The 20,907-nt window shown below is 39.7% G+C and overlaps 1 protein-coding gene across 1 annotated transcript in view; it reads right to left on the reverse strand.

Moving 5' to 3' along the window:
* Positions 1 to 20,907, reverse strand: part of MYO16 (myosin XVI) — a 599,120-nt gene that overhangs the window by 195,909 nt on the left and 382,304 nt on the right. The window contains exon 23 of the mRNA XM_075562598.1: positions 1,528 to 1,603. Coding sequence (XP_075418713.1) covers positions 1,528 to 1,603 — 76 coding nt within the window. The remainder of the gene's footprint in view (positions 1 to 1,527; positions 1,604 to 20,907) is intronic.

Here is a 20,907-nt window from a genome sequence, read left to right on the forward strand (position 1 = left end):
ACATCCTTCTTCATATAATCCAGGCTCTCAGATTATTTTCTCAATAGTTATGCATAGTTAATGGTGATGCAATATATAAGGAGAATTTGTTGTTGTTTAAGACGCAGAAATTGGGCAAAACCTACAGCTCGGGGAGAAGTACACTATAAAGTTCAGATACTTAAAAAATAGAAGGAAGCTAGCTCCAAGGATAATCAATAGTATTCATTTTCCAGTTATTTATTTCTAAACTAATATTACTTTAAGTTTATATCTTTTCCATTTTTAGAATTCACAAACACTTCAAGCTTTGAGAGGCTAGCACAGCCCTCGCCCATGGACAGAAATATATGGTAACTGTGCTGCTGTGACGCAAGGCAAATGCGGTCCTCAAAACACACGTCTGCTAGGAATGTCTTACTGCTGGCTCAAACGATTCCAACCATTGTATGCAAAGCTATCATCATATGATCCTTTTTCCAGGAGAAGGAAATGACTCTTTCCCACTTGGAGCAGCTTAAAGCAAACATGACGGTATGCCTAGAAAGGCTATTGTAAAAACGTGAATCACTTCAGAACTGCGATTGATGCGTAATCACTCGAGGAGATAGAATTCTACAGCTGTATACATTTAATATGCACATATATATATTTACATGATCGAGCTACAAAAGGTTCATCCAAATGGAATTCAAGATAATGGTCTTTTTTAGCAAATGTTTTGAAATATAATTGTGTGTATTTGTGAAATACAATTGGGTGTACTGTATAAATACATTTACATGTGTATTATATAAAAACAGATTTCAATTATACAGACATGTAGTACACGGTGGCTTAGGAGCTATCGACTCTGTTCTGATTCGTATGAGGTGAACAAAACACTGCATGGTACAGCGTTGACCTCACAATCGCGCTGACGTTTGAGCACATTGTTGCACATAGACACTGTGTCACCATTGTATGGAGGGTGTAGTTCTCTATGTAGTGTAGAATTGTAACACATACAGACTTTATAGATGTACACATATGTGTTATACATATGAATATGAATATGTATACACTAAGATTCACTAAGTAGGAGAATATATGTTTACATACGGATGCATAAAACTAGAGCGCCTTAATATTTCATAACAGAAAGATACATATGAATTGAATACCACTCTTAGTTGTGCACCAGAGTCATCTTAAATAATGAAATTCGCCCTGCTGTAGCCTAAATAACTCTAGAAGTCATATTCATCTTCATTAGTCTTTGTCGGAAAGCTTTTATAATATTCAAACCACTAAAGTGGTAAAGGTGTTTTACAATTCTATCTGCTAAAAGCTTAGTTAAATTATGGTTTCTACAGGGCTCCAAATTAAATTGTAACCATTGAATACTGTGGCAAGATCTGTTCATTATTATTCTGTGCATTAGAGTGCAAAAAATATTTCAATTATCTTTTAGCTAGCAGCACATATTACAGGACAATGAATGCTCAGATGGCGAAATAAGAACTATGTGGCATTTTGACGAGTATAGGGGAGACAGGAAAAACTTACTTTTCATTACAGACAGAAGATTCTGTGAAAGGGAATCTTTATTTTTTTCAATTGCTCCAACAACGTCATACGTTACCTGTAATGAAAGGGAGGAGCATCATTAGTAATGGTTAAACATGACCGTGAAAATAATTTCCTCTACAGAAGACTTTGACTCAGCTGAAGCTCTAAATTATTCATAAAAGAAGCATCCCTAGGTTTCAGAGTTCCTATTATGTGCAAGTTCAAAGCATCTCACCACTGTGTTCTCTCTCATCTTACATGTTAAACAAGAGACCCTCTGCGGTGTTCATTTACGGGGCCCTCCTCTGAGGCACGAGTTAAAGTGCAAACGGTGAGGACTCAAATTCATTTAGTTCCTTTACTTCATAAGGCCTCAACACCTCTTTAAAAACTACATTCCAAGACTCTGTGACACATTAGAATTGAAGTGCAATTACCAGACATTCAACTGTCTCTTTATTAACAGAGTTCCGTTAGATCACTACAGGCTAACCTTATCTGAAGTCTTTAAACACGAGAGCATATGTAAACACATGAAATCTAGTTTTTCCAAAGGGTAATTTTCCTCCTTGTAGCCCCCTTACTAATAAATTTACCACCACTTTATTGTCTGGTGTTTTTGAGAAGTGCTTTAAGACATGACCTTGGAAAAGAGAAATGGCTTTATTGTTTCCCTCAATCTTAGCTAAGTGTGAACTTGTCATTTAGTCATGAGAAGCCATAGTGGCTGGCCACGCTTTATGCATCCTAAAGGTAATCATTTTCAAGAACTGCTGCTTGCAGATACACCTTGGTATGTAGCATTAGGTCAGGAAATGAGTCACAGGCTATCCTACAACCTGAGATGGACCAAGAGTGTACCAGATCCGAAAGGGGCTCATGGGACCACTTCATTCCTTTGATAACAAGCGTGTGTGGATACTAATGGGATAACCAGAACACTCGTGCTCACTAGAAAGCCTGCACAGGCTGTGCTCATTGGTGGCACGAGAGAACTAGCATTGATTCTGAGAAAGAAGCTATGGGAAGGAAGCTGTGAGAAGAATCTAGAACAAGGAGACAGATATTTCCTGAAACACATTCTTCTTAAATAGCTGTCCCCTTCCAGTTTCTGATTATGTCTGTTTTAAATTTAAAAGCCTTAATTTTTATGCTTAATTTTCATAAGAACAGTTTATAGCACAGATAGCGCAGTGATACAGACATTGAACTTGGAGTGAATTGTATTGTAGTCTCCCCCACCCCATCACCCAGTCTGACATTCTCTCTGTTTTTCAGGCCAGACAAAACATTTATCTCCTGTAAAGAGCCCTATGATTATGAGTTGAGCTGCTAACCACAAGGTCAGGAGTTCAAAACCACCAGCCAGTGTGCAGGAGAAAGAAGAGGCTTTCTACTCTCATAAGCAGTTGGTGTTATTGTTCTTGGGTGTCATCAAGTCACATGCAATTCCTAGCAACCCTATGCGCAGCAGAAGGAAACACTGCTTCATCTTGCACCATCCTCACAATTGTTCCTATGCCTGAACCCATTGTTACACCTACTGTGTCCACCCTCATTTTCACTGCTCCTCCACTAAACCAAGCATGACATCTTTCTCCAGGGACTTTTCCCAATGTATTTAATTGAGATGAAGGCCTGTCATCCTGGCCTCTCAGGTGCACTCTGATCATACTTTTCCCAAGACAGATCTATGTGTCCTTTAGCAGACAATGGTCCTTTCCATCTTCTCCTCCAGCACTACAGCTTGAATGCATCCACTCCTCTTCAGCCTTCATTGTTCAATGTCCAATTTTCACATGCACACGAGGCAGCTGAAAATACCATGCCTGGGGTCAAGCTTGCCTTAGGCCTAAAAGTAACATCCTTGCTTTTCAACACTTTAAAAAGGTCTTGTGCAGCAGATTTACCCAATGCAACTTGTCTTTGGAGCTCTTGACTGCTGCTTCCAGGAGCAGTGATTGACGATCCAGGCAAGTCAAAAGCCTTGACAACCTCAACCTTTCTTCATTGATCCTGATGTTTCCCCTTAGGTGCAGTTGTGAGGATTTGGGTCTTCTTGATATTGAGTCGTAATCCCTATTGAAGGCTGAAATCCTTGATCATCACCAGCAAGTGCTTCGAGTCCTCCTCATTTTCAGCAAGCAAGGTTGTATTATCTGTATATTGAAGGTTGTTGATAATCTTTCTTCCAACCCCGATGCCACAGTTTTTTTCATAAAATTCAGCCGTTCTGATGATTTCTCAGCATACAAATTGGATAAATATGGTGAGAGGCCAAAGCATTGACACACGTAAAGAGTCACAGTCTTAGAAATCCACGGTTCTAATCTGTCCTACAAGGTCAATATGAGTCAGAATCCACTCCATAGCGGTGAGTTTGTTGGTTTCAAACTTGGGCACCTATAAATGTGACCTTCTTTACGAAGATGGGGTATTTCTTTAACGACATTATCTGCTACATTAAGGAAGTCATAAAGGAGTAGGGTGGATTCCAATATTAATCTTCCACTGTTGTCTTTTCACAGAGCAGAACACACAAGGGGACGGTTTCTCACACAGGGCAAACAGTGTGGGAAGGTCTACAAGCCAAGGACTGTACTGGTCTGTTGTTACTGGCATCTAGCAGGTGGGTCAGTGGGATTTTTTGTTTTTGGACAACTTGGTTGAGGCAAGAGTCTCCCGGGCTGGGCAGTTGAGGCCTCGTCAGCCCCATGATGTGACCTGAAAATATATAATCAACTCCACAATGGAATTGACAATGGACAGTCAATCTATTATATAGTTTAAGGTAGAATCCATCCTCCTTACTCAGGTCACAGCTCTGGTGAAAGTGAAAGAATGTTTCCTCAGGGTGTGGCCTACTACCTATATAAGTAGGTGCTAGGAAAAAGCTCACTTGCCTTTTCACTGTGTCTGGATGCTGGGTTTTTCTCATTGATCTCTGGTACTGTGGAATTGAATCAACAGCTTGTCCTACTGTCGGCCCCCTCCAAAAAGCAATGGTGGCTTACTACCTGGTCTGCTATCTAGCCCTCTCACCTCTCTAGTCATCAATCTGTGGTATTCATGCCCATCTTGGGTACATTAACTTTCAGAGTTACCATAATCAAGGGACAAGCTTAACACTCAGACCATGGATTTGGAACCTGTGAGACAGTGAGTTGATTTGATATAAATTTCTACCTTACATTACCATCCCTTTCACCTATAGATTTGGAACCTGCCTGGAATGGGAGTGGATTTGACATAAATTTCGCGCTTCTCTTTTCTGGTACCCTCCAACCCTGGCCCTCCCTTCCCTTCCCTTCCCTTTCCTATCCCCTCCTTTCCTCTCCCCTTCTTTTCCCCTTTCTTCCCACATGTGACTAAAAATTGCCTGCCTACTGTTTTACAGAAATTGGTTGTTGAACCCCAAAATAATTATAATGTGAATTTAGATAACACAATATTTCTTTTTTTACCTTGTTGGATATAATATAGTGAAGTTAATGTTGAGAAAGAAATGGACACATTAAGATATAAGATTAACTCAGTGATGTTGGTGAGTTAGGTGAGGTTGTGTCAGTTGAAACACATAGTTTCCCTCTCAGAACAGAATGCAACACTGCCCACTACAGGAGGAATTCCCAAACTGTTGTTAGCCTTGAGCCCACTGTGCCAAGCCAACTTGTTGAGGGGCTTCCTCCTACTGGGAGAGGGGGTCACCCTCTACCAAACATAATGCTTTTTCCATGGAGTGGTCCCTCCCGGGAACAGGTACAAAGTACTTGATATCCTCATCATCCTAATTTCAAAGCAACATTCTGACTGTAATTATTTCAAGACAGGTGTGTTTGTTTTCTGGCAGCCCCGGGAACTTTCAGTATTCCTTGCCGACACCTTCATTCAAACACAGCACTCCTTCTCTGGTCTTCCTTACCCACTGCGCAACTTTTACATGCATCTAGGGAACTTGAAAAGACTATGACTTGGACGAGTTCAATGCTCCATGTAGTTTGCTTTCTTGACTATTGCTTCCGTGAGAATTGATTCTGGAACCAACTTGACATCCTTGGAATCCTGGTCAACATGGATCCTTTTGCTGTTTACAACGATGTTTTCTTTAAACTGATTTCTAAATCATACCGAGAGCTGCCGTCTTTGGCCCTCATCAGTGAGTGGTTCACGTTCTCAGCATATGCACCTACAAAGGCTGTGCCATCTAGGTTTCACAGGTTGGTAATGAGGATTCCTTAAGTCCTGATGCCACATGATTCTTCATATAGCCCAGCGGTTCTCAACCTGTGGGTCGTGACCCCTTTGGGGGGGTCAAATGACCTTTTCACAAGGGTTTACCGATTCATAACAGTAGAAAATCACAGTTATGAAATAGCAACAAAATAATTTTATGGTTGGGGGGTCACTGCAACATGAGGAACTGTATTAAAGTGTCACGGTATTAGGAAAGTTGAGAGCCACTGATATAGTCCATGTGAGATCATTCACTCAGCCTACAGATTGATGATATTTTGAAGCTGTGCATAAGATTTTTAGAGGCTCATTCCTCCGAAGAACATGGCATCAGGATTGGCAAAAGACTTATTAACACCTGGGATATGTAGATGGCACAACCTTGCTTGCCTAACGTGTGGAAGACTTGGGTTACTTCCTGATAAAGATCAAGGATTTCAGCTGATAGAATGAATTGCAACTCAATGAAAAGAAGACCAAAATTCTCACACTGGACCAATACGTAACATCATGATAAATGGAGGGAAGGTGGAAATTGTCAAGAATTATGGCTTTCTTTACTCTCTAATCAATGCTCATGGAAGCAGCAGTCTAGGGGTCAAAGGATTAGGTGCATTTGGAAAATCTGGCGTACAAGGCTTCTTTAAGGAGTTGAAAAGCAAGGATGATACTTCAAGGACTAAGGTGTGCATGATCCAAACCATGGTATTTTCAATTGCTCATATGTATGTGAAATTTGAACATTGAGTAAGGAAGACCAAAGAAGAAAGGATGTCTTTGAATTGTGCTGGAGAAGAACACCGAAAGAACCATGAACTGCTGAAAGTACAAGCCAATCTATCCTGGAAGGAGTACGTTCAGAGTGCACCTCAGAGCAGTGCGACCCTTTAATACAGTTCCTCATGTTGCGGTGACCCCCAACCATAAAATTATTTTGTTGCTATTTCATAACTGTGATTTTCTACTGCTATGAATCGGACAACCCTTGTGAAAGGGTCATTCGACCGCCCCCAAAGGGGTCACGACCCACAGGTTGAGAACCGCTGCTCTAGCCGCAAGGATGGCAAGGCTTTGTCTTAAACATTTGGGCCATATTGTCAGAAGAAACTAACCCCTGAAGAATAACTTCATGTTTTATCAAATAGAGGGCCAGTGACGGAAAGACAGTCCCTCAGGGAGCTGGATTAACCGCATGACTGCAACAACGGACTCGAGCATAGGCCCAATTGGGAGGATGGTGCAGGACTGGGCACAGTTTGGTTCTGATGTCTGTAAGGTTCCTAGGGGGGGGGCTATAGGAACAACAAAATGCAGATTTAAAAATGTGGTAAAAGGATACAACCACGAGGCACACTTTTCTTGATTTTAAACCAAACAATATCCCCTTGTTCTCTTTGATCTATATACAGATCCCTCTTGATCAATATACAGATCCCTCTTGATCTGTATACAGAGCTCTTTTGATCTATATACAGAACCCTCTTGATCAATATACAGATCCCTCTTGAGCCAGTTAGGTGTTCAGGAAGTCCCGTTCTCCTCATTGCTGTCCATAGTTTGCTCTGACTCACAGTCAAACGTTTTCATATATTCACTAAAACACCAGTAATTTTTTTCTGGTATTCACTGCTTTCATCCAAGATCTTACTGATGTTAGCATAACCCTTGTTCCATGGCCTCTTGTGAATTTGGCTGGAATTTATGTCAGTTCCCTATGAATGTAACACTGCAATCATTTCTGAATTACCTTTGACAAGAATTTACTTGAATGTGATATTAATGATATTGTTTGTTAGTTTTCACATTCTGTTGGGTCACCTTTCTTTGAAAAGGGTACAAATGTGGACCTCTTCCAGTCAATTGGCCAGCTGTCCCAAATGTCTTATCTAGATAAGTGAGTACTTCTAGTACTTTATCAGTGTGTTGTGACATTTAAACTGTCATTCCCTCATTTCCTAGAGGTTTGATTTTTTTTTGCTAATACCTTCAATGAAGCTTGGACTTCTTCCTTTAGTACCAGCAATTCTTGATCATATGCTACCTCTTGAAATGGTTGGATATCATCCACTTAATTTTTGTATAATAACTCTCTGTATTCCATCCATTTTCTTCCAGTGCTTCCCGCATTGTTCAATATGTTCCCATAGAATCCTTCAATATTGTAACTCAAGCCTTGATGTTTTCTTTAGTTCTTCCAGATTGAGATAAGCTTCGTGTGTCATCTCTTTTGGGCTTTGTAACTCCAGATTTTTTCACATTTCATAAAATACTTTGTCTTTTTGAACTGTGCTTTGAAATTTTCTGTTAAGTGCTTTCACTTCACCATTCCATTTGCTTCAGCAACTCTATGTTCAGGAGCATATTTTAGAGTCTCCTTTGACATACACTTTTTTTTCTTTCCTGTATTTTTAATGGAATTTTACTTTCTTCATATATGATGTTGTTGATGTTATTCCACAAATCTTTAGGTCCTCAGTCATTGGCACTCACTTAATCGGATTTGTCTTTGAGATAGTCTCTAAATTCTGATGGCATATGATTGGGGTTGCATTTTGGCTTTTGTGGGCTTGTTTTAATTTTTTGAGTTTCACTCTGAACTTAAATATGAGCAATTTGTGATATATTCCACAGTCAAATCCTGGCCTTGTTTTGCCTGATAATATTGACTTTCTTCATTGTCTCGCCCAAAAGATGCAGTCAGCTTCCTTTTAGTTTATCCCATTTGGTGAGACACATGGGCATAGTTTCAATTTGTGCTGTTGAAAAATGGTCTTTGCAATGCACAGAGTATTGGTTTTCAAAATGCATTTCTGTCACTAAGGCCATGTTTTCCAAACATTGACCCTTGTTTCTTTCCAGGTTTTGAAATCCAATTATCACTAATTATCAATGAAGGACTGATAGATTTCAGAGTTAAGAAAATGAGAGTATTTCTTCATCATTTACTTTAGAGGTTAGTCAATAAATTTGAATAATAGTTACATTAACTGGACTAGGTAGTCTTCACAAAGATATTATCTTATTATAAGCATCATTGTATTTCAAGAACAATCCATAAATATTATTTTTGATGATGAATTTGTCATTTCCGACACAGCAAACCATAGAACAAGGCAGAGCTGCCCCTGTCAGTTTCTGAGTCCGTAATTCTTTATGGGAATAGAAAGCCTCATCTTTCTCTTATGTAGCAGCTGGTGGTTTTGAATAGTCAATCTTGTAGTTGGCAGTCCAATGAGTTACCCACTGAGCTATGAGGCCTCCTCAACTAATGCCTAGGATATTGATTTTTATGCATTCTATTTCATGTTTGATGACCTCCAACACTTCAGATTCATACTTGATACTTTGCACATTCTGATTATTAATAAGTCTTGCAGTTGTTTCTTCTTCTTTGGGACTACACCACATTAGCATATGAAGGTCCTGAAAGCTTTGCTCCTCCCACGTTATGAAATATCACTACTTTGAAGAAGCAGTACCTTCCAACCTAAGGGACTCATCTTCTGGGACTAGATCCAGCAAGGGTCTGCTGCCATTTTTAAGGTTTTCAGTGGCTAATCCCTTACTAGTATACCACCTAATGCTTCTTCCCATTCTGTTCTTAGTCTGAGAGTTCCACAGAAACCTGCTTGTCATGGGTGGCCCTGCTAGCATTTTAGTGGTGGCAGAGCTGCTAGCATCACAGGGACAATAAACGTACCACGATATGACAAACTGATTGACAACTGGGGTGACAGTGATCCTAAACCAAAGCAAAGCCCCTGCCATGAGGTGAATACTGAATCACAGTGGCCCTATTTATATAGGGTCGAAGAGTGTAGATCTTTATGAGAGCAGAGAGCCTCAACTTTCTCCTGTGGAAAGCCACATATGTTGCAGGTAACAATCCAAAGCTTACCCAACACCACACATTCCTGATATACATTCACTAGCAGCAGAGAAATATACATTTTACCTAATGTATTTCCTTCATATTCAGAATATCTATCATGTTGCCCTACCTACTGTATGTACTTTTCCCTTCATTTTCTGCTGCCCTCTCAAATTCCCTTCACTTTACTCCCCAGTTTCATTGGTCCAAACGTCTTTCTGCTTCTCCTTCAAGCAAATGCGAATTTCATGATTCAAGATGCTCTCTCAGGAAAGTAGCAAGCTATCAAAGAAAGCACGAGCCTAACACTTCCTCAGACAGACATCCTCGGTTCAAACTCCAGCTTCACCATTTCCCAAGTAACCTGGAAACTGACTCAAAATAGATATAAAGTTGACTGCGGTTAATAGAGACTCTCTGGGTGTCAGAGGTAGACTATAACCACAATCTATAGCATAAACTAACTGTTTTTATAACCACAATCTATAGCATAAACTAACTGTTGTTATAACTACAATCTGTAGCATAAATGAACCGTTGTCTTTTCAGAAGCAGGTTTTTAACCTTTGTTTCAAGGTGCTTCTGTGTGAACTTGAAGCGCTAACCTTTCTAATATCCACCCAGAGCATTAATGATGGACTCATTCTAGTGCCTTAAACCAACCCACTGCTGTTAAATAAGTTCTGACTCATAGCAACCCTTTTGGACACAGCAGAGTTTCTGGGGCTGTCTCTATCCCAGCTAATAGCCTTGTCAAAATTTCCCCTGCAGCAAGGCTGGTGAATTTGAACCACCGGTGTTGCAGTTAGAAGCTGGTACTCCTTTTTTCCCATATGTCTAAAAGGGAAAATCCTATTGGTCTTTTTTCTTTCTTTCTTTCTTTCTTTCTTTCTTTCTTTCTTTCTTTCTCATAAAGTGCTTTTCAAAAGAAATAAAAATGTTTGTGTGCAACCAAGCTATTCCTAATCAATATCTCTATTTCTGTTTCAAGTGTTCACCAATATCTGCTCAGATATTCCATTCCTGGGATTTGACTATACCATGTCTGACATAAGCAATACTCAGGAGCCTTTTCCTACACAGTCCACTTGGACACTACCAAAAGCCTGCACACTCACTAAGGAGACTTTGATCTTATAACTATAATTTTTTCAGTAGACATTCATTTACTACTATACAAAAGAATTGTTTTGTGTGTGTATAAGCAAATCTTTCTAGTAAGATCAGCATTTCAAAACCATAGCCATCTATGTTTGTGTAAACTTGGAATTTACTGAGAACAATGAACTTCATAATGAATACTCATTAACTCACTGCCACCGAGTCATTGCTGACTCATAGTGAGTCTCTGTGAGTTTCCATCTGTAACTGTCCACAGGAGCAAAAAGCTTGGTCTTTGTCCTATGTTGCTGCTCTTGGTTTTGAACTGCTGACCATGCAGTGGCCACCATCACACCTGGACTCCTCAAAATGAGCAGGAGCCAATTAATATAAAAATAGAAATTGAAAGAAGAGATGCTTTAAATCTGAGAGGACAAGGCCACTGAAGTTCCTGTACATTTGATGTTTATGAGTCCACAAACCTGCATGAATGGGCAGAAGAATTTCCATGAGATGGAAACACCAAGGAGAAAACATGTACAACTTTTTGAGTCTGGAACACCATCAGATAAGAGAATAGACTATTTTCCAGCATGCATGTGACAGAAGTTGTTGGATTGAAACACACACACACACACACACACACACACACACACATTCTCTCTCTCATTGCCATAGAGTTAATTCCAAATCATAGTGATCCTATAGGACAGAACTATCCTTTTGGGTTTCTGGGGCTTTAAATGTTTACGGGAGCAGGAAGCCTTGTTTTCTTCTACAGTTATGGAAGTAGAAAGCAGGGTTTTGTTTTAATATGTACCAAAATTTATTTATCCATGTGTCCACTAATAGGCATGACATGAATACATATATTCACGCTCATCACAACATTATTTGCCATAGTAAAATATGGAAACAAAACAGATGAAATAATCTTGCTCACCAAAATGAATATCACTTCAAGTACTTCCTGAGAAACATAAAAGACTATAACTTTCTGTTTGGATCACAGCTGAACAGGAACAAAACAAAGAGGTTTACATCTGGACAAGCAATCAGGATAAGTGACAAACTAATTGAAGTTGTCAAGAATTTCTTATTTCTTGGATCAATACTCAACACCCATGGAAGCAGCAGTCAATCAATGATGTAATGCATTAGGCGAGCCTGCCATAGGAAACCTCTTTAAAATACTAAAAAGCAAAGATACCAACTTATGGAATAGGTACATCTGGCTGTGGTGTTTTAAATTGATTCACATGTCATATCTTCTTTGCGGTCTATCTGAACAAGGAAAATCTGTACCTGGACAATGAAAATTAGAGACAGAAGAATTGATACATTCTACTTGTAGTGTTAGAAAACACTATTGGATATGCCATGAACTTTCAGATGAACAAACAATTCTGTCTTGGAAGAAGTAGGGTCAGAATGCTCTTTAGAAGCCAGGGTGTTGAGATTTTCTCTTGTTTACTTTGGTCATGTCATAATGAATGGTCAATTCACTATAGAAAGGCAAGATGCTTTGTAAATAAGAGATGAGCAAAAAAGAGCATGTGGTAGTTACATAATCAGTTGTCAGTTTGAGACTTAAGAGCAAAGGGGTGGGGTCTAGCCTGTCAATCAGGTTGTAGTTTAATGGTCTCATTTGGAGATGCTCAGGAGATAAATCACCTGTTGGGACAGGAGGCACATTCCCTGTGAGTCTTTCTGGTTGAGAAGACACATGGAGCTTTGCTAGAGCTCTGGAACTGAAGGAGCCACCTGGGAACCCCTATCAGCACGAGATGCTTCCACTGCCACTGGATCCACAAGACTTTGCACCCACCGGTCTGTGACCTTCCTGCATTCAGAGTCATCGCATGTGCTACGTGAGTCTGAAGAGGAATTTGCAGATTGGTATCGAACATATGAGCTATTAATAGACTTAGGGACTTGATCTGGACTGGGCTGGGATGCTTTCTCAATATTCAATTGCTCTTGTATAGAAAGCTCTTTCTTATACACATATGAGTTTTGTTGGATTTATTTCTCTAGTCTACCTGGACTAACCCAGAGAGGGACATTTAATGAGCTGGATTAACACAGTCACTGCCACAGTGCACTCAAGCATAGCAATGATCAAGAGGATGAACCAGGAACAAGTAGTATTTTGTTGTATTACATGAGGGAAGGAAAAAAAAAGAATTCTTACATAATCAGAGACACTTATGAAACAAAAATATCAAAATGTGACGCTATTGGGTTTTTTTTTGCGCATAGCCTCCGTCTAAGTCGGGAGATTTCCGAGGGCAATGTTCTCATTGAGAGAGCAGGTTTTAGGCAGAATGTCCTCACACAGAACGCAGGGCAGCTGTTCTACTCAGTCCTAACCTCTTCCTTTTCCTGCTGTTTTTTTAATGGGTGACTGAAAGACGGGAAAATAGGAATGCAGCAAAAGAAGGAGATATGCGAAATGTTTTCCTTCCCTCCCTTTCCATGACTGAAGCGCAATTTTTAATGTTCTTCCCTCTTGATGAATGAGAGATAGGATTCGAAAACCTCCCTTATGCATGTAATATAATGATGTATATCATATACCTGCATATAAAAGTTTACAGAAATTGTCATGTCCTACAATTTTTCCTTTGGAATGGTTCTGTTCAATCAAACGATTCAAAAGAAAACTAAGCATGTTGTTTATGTTTCAGCATTTAGACATTCTCATCCACCTGCTTTTGTTAGATTCCAAGGCGGAGTGCATCATAAGCTAGAGAGCGACGGCGACGCGCTGTGTGGTGACAGTACTGCTGCAATGCCTCAGCACAGTCAGAAAAAAAGGAAATACAATTAAAGGATAGATTGTGCCATCTGTATATGATAAAAGGTACACAAAATTTGCACCATAATTGTGAATCACAATTCATTTAATAACGCAACTAGTTGCTTGAATCCACAAAGAAAAGGGAGAGGGGAAAAAAAAGCTACAGGATGCCAAAGCACATCCATTGTCTTCTTAACTGACGGCTGTCAGACTCGTGCTTGGCTAATCACCAAGGAAACTAAAATCCAGAGATGAGAGAGCTCTACTGAAATAGCAATTTCTACCAACACTGGATTTTGGCTCCCTGAATTTAAAACAAGTGCATTTGGCCTGCTCTCTCTATTTTAAAGGGTGCAGAGGTCAGCCAGACCTGGGATTTAGTGAGTTCATTATTTCTGTAGTCTTAACTGTTCTTCAGTGGCCCATCACATAGCAGGAAGGCCATGTGACTTTATGGACCCTTACATGTTGGGCTGCGGTCTGAAAGGCCACAGCTTCGAAAGAAGCAGATATTCCCCACAAGAGAAAGATGGGGCTTCTGCTCCTGTAAAGAGTTACCAGGTATCACACAGCAAAGAACAAAAAATCATAGAATTGTAAATGAGGGGGAATGTTGAGTGGGGACCCAAGACCCATCTGTGGGCAATTGGAGATCCCCTTATTGAAGGGTCACGGGGAGGAGACGAGCCAGTCAGGGTGCAGTGTGGCAACAAGGAAACATACAACTTTCCTCTAGTTCTTAATGCTTCCTCCCCACCCACTATCATGATCCCAATTCTACCTTACAAATCTGGCTAGACCAGAGGATATGCCCTGGTACAGATGAGAGCTGGAAACACAGGGAATCCAGGACAGATGAGTCCTTCAGGACCAGCGGTGAGAAAGGTGATACTGGGAGGGTGGAGGGAAAGGGGGTAGAAAGGCGGAACCGATGACAAGGATCTACATATAACTCCTCCCTGGGGGATGGACAACAGAAAAGTGGGTGAAGGGAGACATCAGACAGTGTAAAATATGACAAAATAGTACTAATTTATAAATTGTCAAGGGTTATGAAGGAGGGGGAGAAAAATGAGGAGCTAATGCCAAGAGCTCAAGTAGAAAGCAAATGTTTTGAGAATGATGATGGCAACAAATGTACAAATGTGCTTGACACAGTGGATGTACGTGTGGCTTGTGATAACAGTTGTATGAGCCCCCAATAAAATGATTTATATAGAGAAATAGAGTTACAGTCTCAGAAACCCCCAGGGGTCGTTCCACCGTATCCTATCTAGGCACTCCGGGTCGGGATCATCTAGAGGGCAGTGAGAGGAATTTGGAGGGCTACATTGATCTCTTATTGGGAGGCGGATTTTGTTACTGCTTCTCAAACCAATAACGGACATTATTAGACTATCCACTTGTACTTATTGGAAATGCAAACTTTTCATCTTAGCCCAGACCTAGCTAATCATCTTCTGTAGAAATAGTTAGGGAATCTACATTTGTCAGTTTCACATTAAAGTCTGGGAACCATAACTTCAAGCAGTAGTGACTTATGAGCCTCTGTTCGCTCTGTCCCCTCATGTGCTCTGGTGCAGAGGGCGATTTTCATAAATAAATATTCAGTAGAACATCTTAGATATAAGGCCATACCTTACCAGAAAACAAATATTAGAACAGATACTGGCATATGTTAAAAGCTTTTTAGATGTTTAAAATGAAACTAGATTATGATTTAAAGTTATTTTTTTCTTAGTTGGATTAACATATTTTAGGAGTCTATATAGAGAAAAAAAACTTCCAATGATTACAAATCAGGCCAGTATCAATAGAAATCTATTTTCCTGACAACTGTAATTGTAATGGAACCTTATATTAGTCATACATAGTGCTGATCATTTGGGGGGAAATGAATAAAAATGTGATACTGAAAAAGACATAAAAACAAATAAGGTGCTTGTTCTAGTTTCTACCTATCCACCTAAATAATAAACAATAGTAACAACAACAACAACTCAGGAATCACTTATGAGAAGATAATGTAGATGGTGTTTTTGCCCTTCTGTATCATATCTATAAATTTTAGTGCAGAGTCATGATCAACTCACATTGAAGTTTATTTTATTGGCTTACCTCGTTAATCAGGATAACCCTTTTAAGAGGATTCCATGGTAAATGGACATGAGTGGGCATCATCTATTTAGCTTTTCAAAACACTTGACAAGAAAAAAATTACATATATATATCTGTATCTAACTCTATACCTATGTATGTATGCATGTATGTATGTATGTATGTATGTATGTAGCTATCTATCATGTAGGTATATAAAGGCTCTTTAGGCTAGGGCTATGGCTTAAAGGGAGAGGATTTAATTTTCAATTCAGTTTGTAGTTTTGAATGTTAGATAAGACTAAAGATTTTTGGTTATTGAATGAGACTGCAAGGGCTACTTAAATATCAGAAAAATCCTTGGCATTGTTTGGGCTCTATCCAGATGAAAGCAAAAGACGATCTCTGCTGAACTTATCTCAACAAATAATATGATCCAACAATAAAATCTAATTCTGTTTATAACTCTATCAGTTATACACTCGCATGCACCAAGTATATAAAGAAAAAAACATACTAATATGATCTTGAATATCATTTTAGAACGAAAGAGCAAAAATTACTCTGACTTAGGAGAGCAAAGCTGATAGAGAAAAGGGTCTTAAATGATGCCTTAGGAGCATCTGATGCGCAAAACAGTCATTATCATTATTAGCTAAGTCTGCTATTAACAGATCAAACAAGAATAATAATATTTAATTTTGACATTGTTGCCAGAGAGGGCGAGAGATAAATGAAACAGAGGCATCTGCATGTCGGAATTGCAGCCTTTGATCTCACACAGTCAAGTTGTTAAAGAAATGATTCTCGCGAAGCTGGGTGTATGAAGATGAGGAGAGTAGGCCTATTGATAACCTGTGGTGCGTCAATGACACAACTCTTTGGCTTGCTAAAAATGAAGAGGGTTGAAGCACTTATTAATGAAAGTCAGAGACTATGGTCTTTAGTATAGATCCCACCAAAGCAGAAAACAAACAAAATCCTCACAGCTGGCTTGATAAACAACATCATGATAGAGGGGGGGGGGGGAAATCCTGGAATTTGTCAATGATTTCATTCTACTTGTATCAATACCCGATGTCAATAAAAGCAGGTGTGAAGAATTAAAACAATGTATTCTATTGGGGAAAATAGCAGCAAAGGAGCTCTACAGGATTTGAAAAATCAAAGCTGTCACTTTGAGGACAAAGGCGTGCCTGCCCCAAGCCATCACCTTCTGTGTGTGACAGAGGAACATGGGTGCCCTGGGGATTACAAATTGGGCTGCTAACTATAAAGTCAGAAGTTTCAGAAACCACCAGTCAGGAGCAAGGCTGTGCTTTCTATCCCAGTAAGGAGTTTACCCTCTCTGAAATGCAAAGGGGACCATTCTACGCTGCCCCAGCCGGTAGGGTGGCTATGAGTTGGCTATGGTTGATGGCAGGGAGTTTCGTTTGGGGTTTGGGTTTGTGACAATGAAAAAGTAATACAGAAGAACGGATGCATTCACACTAAAAGCAGATACTGAGTATACTACAGACAGCCGGACAACAAAGAAATACATTTTAGAAGAAATGCAACTCCAATAGTCCAGAGAATCAGATGGGAAGGCTTTATGTCGATTGCGTACTTCAGACAAACCAACAGGGAAACAGAGCACTAGAAACGGACAGCAAGTTTGATAAAGGAGCAGGCCACGGGGTCCCAGAGCTCCTCGTTGAGATGCATTCACCCAGAGACTGAGAAACAAATGGACTCAAAGGTAGCATTGATGCGGAGGAATGTGCAGAACCAGAGAACATTTCCTTTAGTGCCTCTAAGGTCCCCATTAGTCAAAAATGGTGGTATAATAACCAATAGCAAGTACTCTCTCCTATCTCTCTCAAGTAAAAATATAGATTTACTCCTCAGCTCACAATTGACCAGTACCCTGATCTGCAAGGTTAGTAGTCTGGCCTCAGCTGCTGCTCTGAGGGAGCGAGGTAGGCTGTCTGCTCCCAGAGGATTGCCAGCCTGGGAAAGCCACGTGGAAATGTGTACTCTGTCGTATGGAGTCTGGAGGAGGTATTATCTATTTGATGGCAGTGAGCGCGGTTTTTTTTAATCCCATCATTGGTGTTAGAAGCCTTTTGAAATAATCCACCAAAGTGGGAAGTGTGACATGAACTTGAAAATCAACCACAAGAAAGGCAATAGTTGAATGTGAGAAATAAATAAGAGAGCAGCACAGATGTTATAATAAATTAGATTTCTGGTTTTGCCATGAGGTAAAAAGCTGGGCAAATAAGGAGAAACAGTTTTATTTGTGTATTTACTTTTATTGAGATTGTCAGGGAAAGGGAGAGGGAGTTTGGGAAGGGACTGGGGAATTTAGCTCAGTTAGTTTCTGGATATGTTGAAATGAAGAGGTTGCCCATGGGGACGTTTCCGTTGAATATGAGGGTCTATAAGCCACGACGAAATCAGTGGGCTGAATATTTGTGAATCATCTCATACACTGTAACTGGAATATGAGATGAAATAACCTCCTAGGAGAAGGCGACTTAAAAAACCACCCTGCGCAACATCAATCGTTAAGGAATGGAAGCAAATTCACTCATTAGTCAAATTTGCAATCCTTTCACTACCTTGTTATTTACAAACATGATGCAAACTATTATCCCTAGAAATGAAATGGTTGGGATTAATAGGCAATAAAAATGCAAAATTTTTACACATTTTAATTCAATATATCACATCAGAATATATGCGAAGATTAGATTTTAGAAAGATAAATGATCATTTTCAGCAAATATATACGAGTCCAATTATTTTTCATGGTGGTTTCAGCTTTCCATCTGAGTGCTTAGCAAACAGTCTCCATTTGTGTGTGTGTGTGTGGGGGAGGTTGAGCTAATTTCTATAGATCATTGCCATTTAAACAATATAAGTCCTTCTGTCTTATAGCTTTTCTTGGTATTCTTTCTGTCCTTAAATGATCAAATGGAAGGTGAGCCGATCACATAGTGGGCGACTTGTTGGGCTGCGAACTGCAAAGTCAACAGCTTGAAACCACCAGCCAACTCACAGGAGCAAGATGAGGCTTTACTTCCGTAAAGATATACAGCCTCAGAACTTCCCAGGGGCTGGCTTACTCTCTCCTATAGGATCTTCTGAGTCGGGATCTACAGGAAGGCAGCGAATCTGAGTGTCTTTTAATTAGTGGGAGAGGGTTCGTAAGAACGTATACTATATTAACAGTTCTCGCCGTCAAAAACATCACAGCAACACCACGTGTTTCCGAGTACAACTGCAGTCATTGGGTTTTCAAAGAATATGATCTTTCCGAAGCCCCTCTCCAGACAGCCTCTTCACTAGAGCTACATAGATACTGTGGAAATTGACACCTTTGAAATTTATACTTCTTTGGTTTGTGTTAAGAGGAAAATGTTAAGGGGTACTAATATAAGAAATAATCTAAGAAAGCTAGTGTTCCTGCTTTGTGACTTTTCTGCCAGCCCAGGAATGTAATAGAACCTATCAAAGAAGTAGTAAGTTGCTCTAAATCAGATCATGTATTTCCTTGTTTTAGCAAAAATCTGGACAAGGACATATTTATGCATGGGCAAAAATGATATAAACAATATACCGCCAACAACCTGGTGGAGTTAATTTTTATTTTTCTCAGACAGCCTAAGAATGAATAAATGCAGCTGTCAATGACACCTTTTCAGTGGATCAATTTATCTTTACCAAATAGCCTTTAATAATATCAGGTGAGTTTAGACCAGATTGGTTTGATGGTTACACGTGGGGTTTCTTTGCAGAGAAAGGAAAGAGAAGAAGAAATGGAACTTTCCCAGTTGATTAATCCCATCTTCTTTGTTTTGGATTTAAAGATTCACTTTATGAGCCTCCTTGGGGTACACTGTGTCCTCCATAAATTTCCAGGGGGTGAGGGTATATTGACAAACCACAGAAGGTGCTCAAGTGCAATTGAGAAAATCTATAGGCCAATGTTGTCCGTGTACAAATGTCAAGTAAATATGTTTAAGGTCAACTAGGTTGGATTTCATCCTTCTATTACCTAGAATTACTGCAATATCAATGCTGTAAAAATCTCTGTCTCTCTACAATACGACTAACAGTTACACCTGAAAGGACGAATTTCAACCTTCATTCTAAAGGAGTTAGGAGTATGTCCTTTTCAAGGATAAGGAAACATGTTCAAATATTGATAGTCCAGCTGTCAGTCCACCATAAATCAGGATTCTTTCCCCACCTTACAAGGCCAACATTTTAGTAATGAGATCCTTTGAAGAATCATGGAGACAGTGGCACGGGCATGTGTGCCTGATGCTACAACTTTACAGGAGCAGACGACTGGATCTTTGTCCCCAAGAGATGTTGATGATTTGAATCTTTGGCACTGAGATTAGCAGCCTAACCCACAGTGTTAGGGCAATATAACTTTTTTCTGTCAAGAAGTAGGATCATAAGTCTCTCTCTCTAGAGGAAGATAAGAGGTGGTACCCCCCCCCACAAAGTTATGAATTTATTTTTACAAACCAACCTTACAAACCAACCTTATCACCTTCAAAGTACTCTCCATTGCACTTAAGACATTTGTCAAATCTGTGATTCCATTCCTGCAAACATTTTTCAAATTATTGGTTTGGATGGCTGACAGCACCTCCCGTTGCGTTCCTTCAACTCTTCTACAGCAAAACACTGACCTTTCAAGTCCCTCTTCATTCATGGAAACAAAAGGAAGTCACAAGGAGCAAGGTCACGTGAGGAGTATGCATGAGGCAAGAGAGGCACGCTGTGTTTTGCCAAAAACTGGCACACTGAGATGGCTACATGAGCAGGTGCATTGTCGTGGTGGCAAAACCAGTCCCTTGTCTGCCATAAACCCGGCATTTTTATGTCGCACACTGTTACGCAATATTTGCAGAACCTCTAATTAGAAAGCTTGATTAACAGTCTGACCTAGTGGAACAAACTCCAAATGCATTACAGGTCGACATTTTCATTCATTTGGGAAGTTGATGAACATCCAGAATGAGGTTTGTCATCAACCAACGTTTCACTTTTTTTTTTTTGAAATGAAAAAACAAGTCATAGATACACTTGAGTTTTCCCCATAGTACTGGCTTTGTAATTCCCCATAGTCCTGTCTTTATAAGCTATCCTCAACATTACAAGAGTTTCTGTAGCATTTTTCCCAAGAAACAAAATTTCACAGCTGCATGCTGTTCTCTTAAATTGGCCATCACAAAAAATGAGGTTTGAGTAAAATTGCTTTTAGGAC

Source organism: Tenrec ecaudatus, chromosome 11 (assembly GCF_050624435.1).
Source record: "Tenrec ecaudatus isolate mTenEca1 chromosome 11, mTenEca1.hap1, whole genome shotgun sequence".
Lineage (NCBI taxonomy): Eukaryota > Metazoa > Chordata > Mammalia > Afrosoricida > Tenrecidae > Tenrec > Tenrec ecaudatus.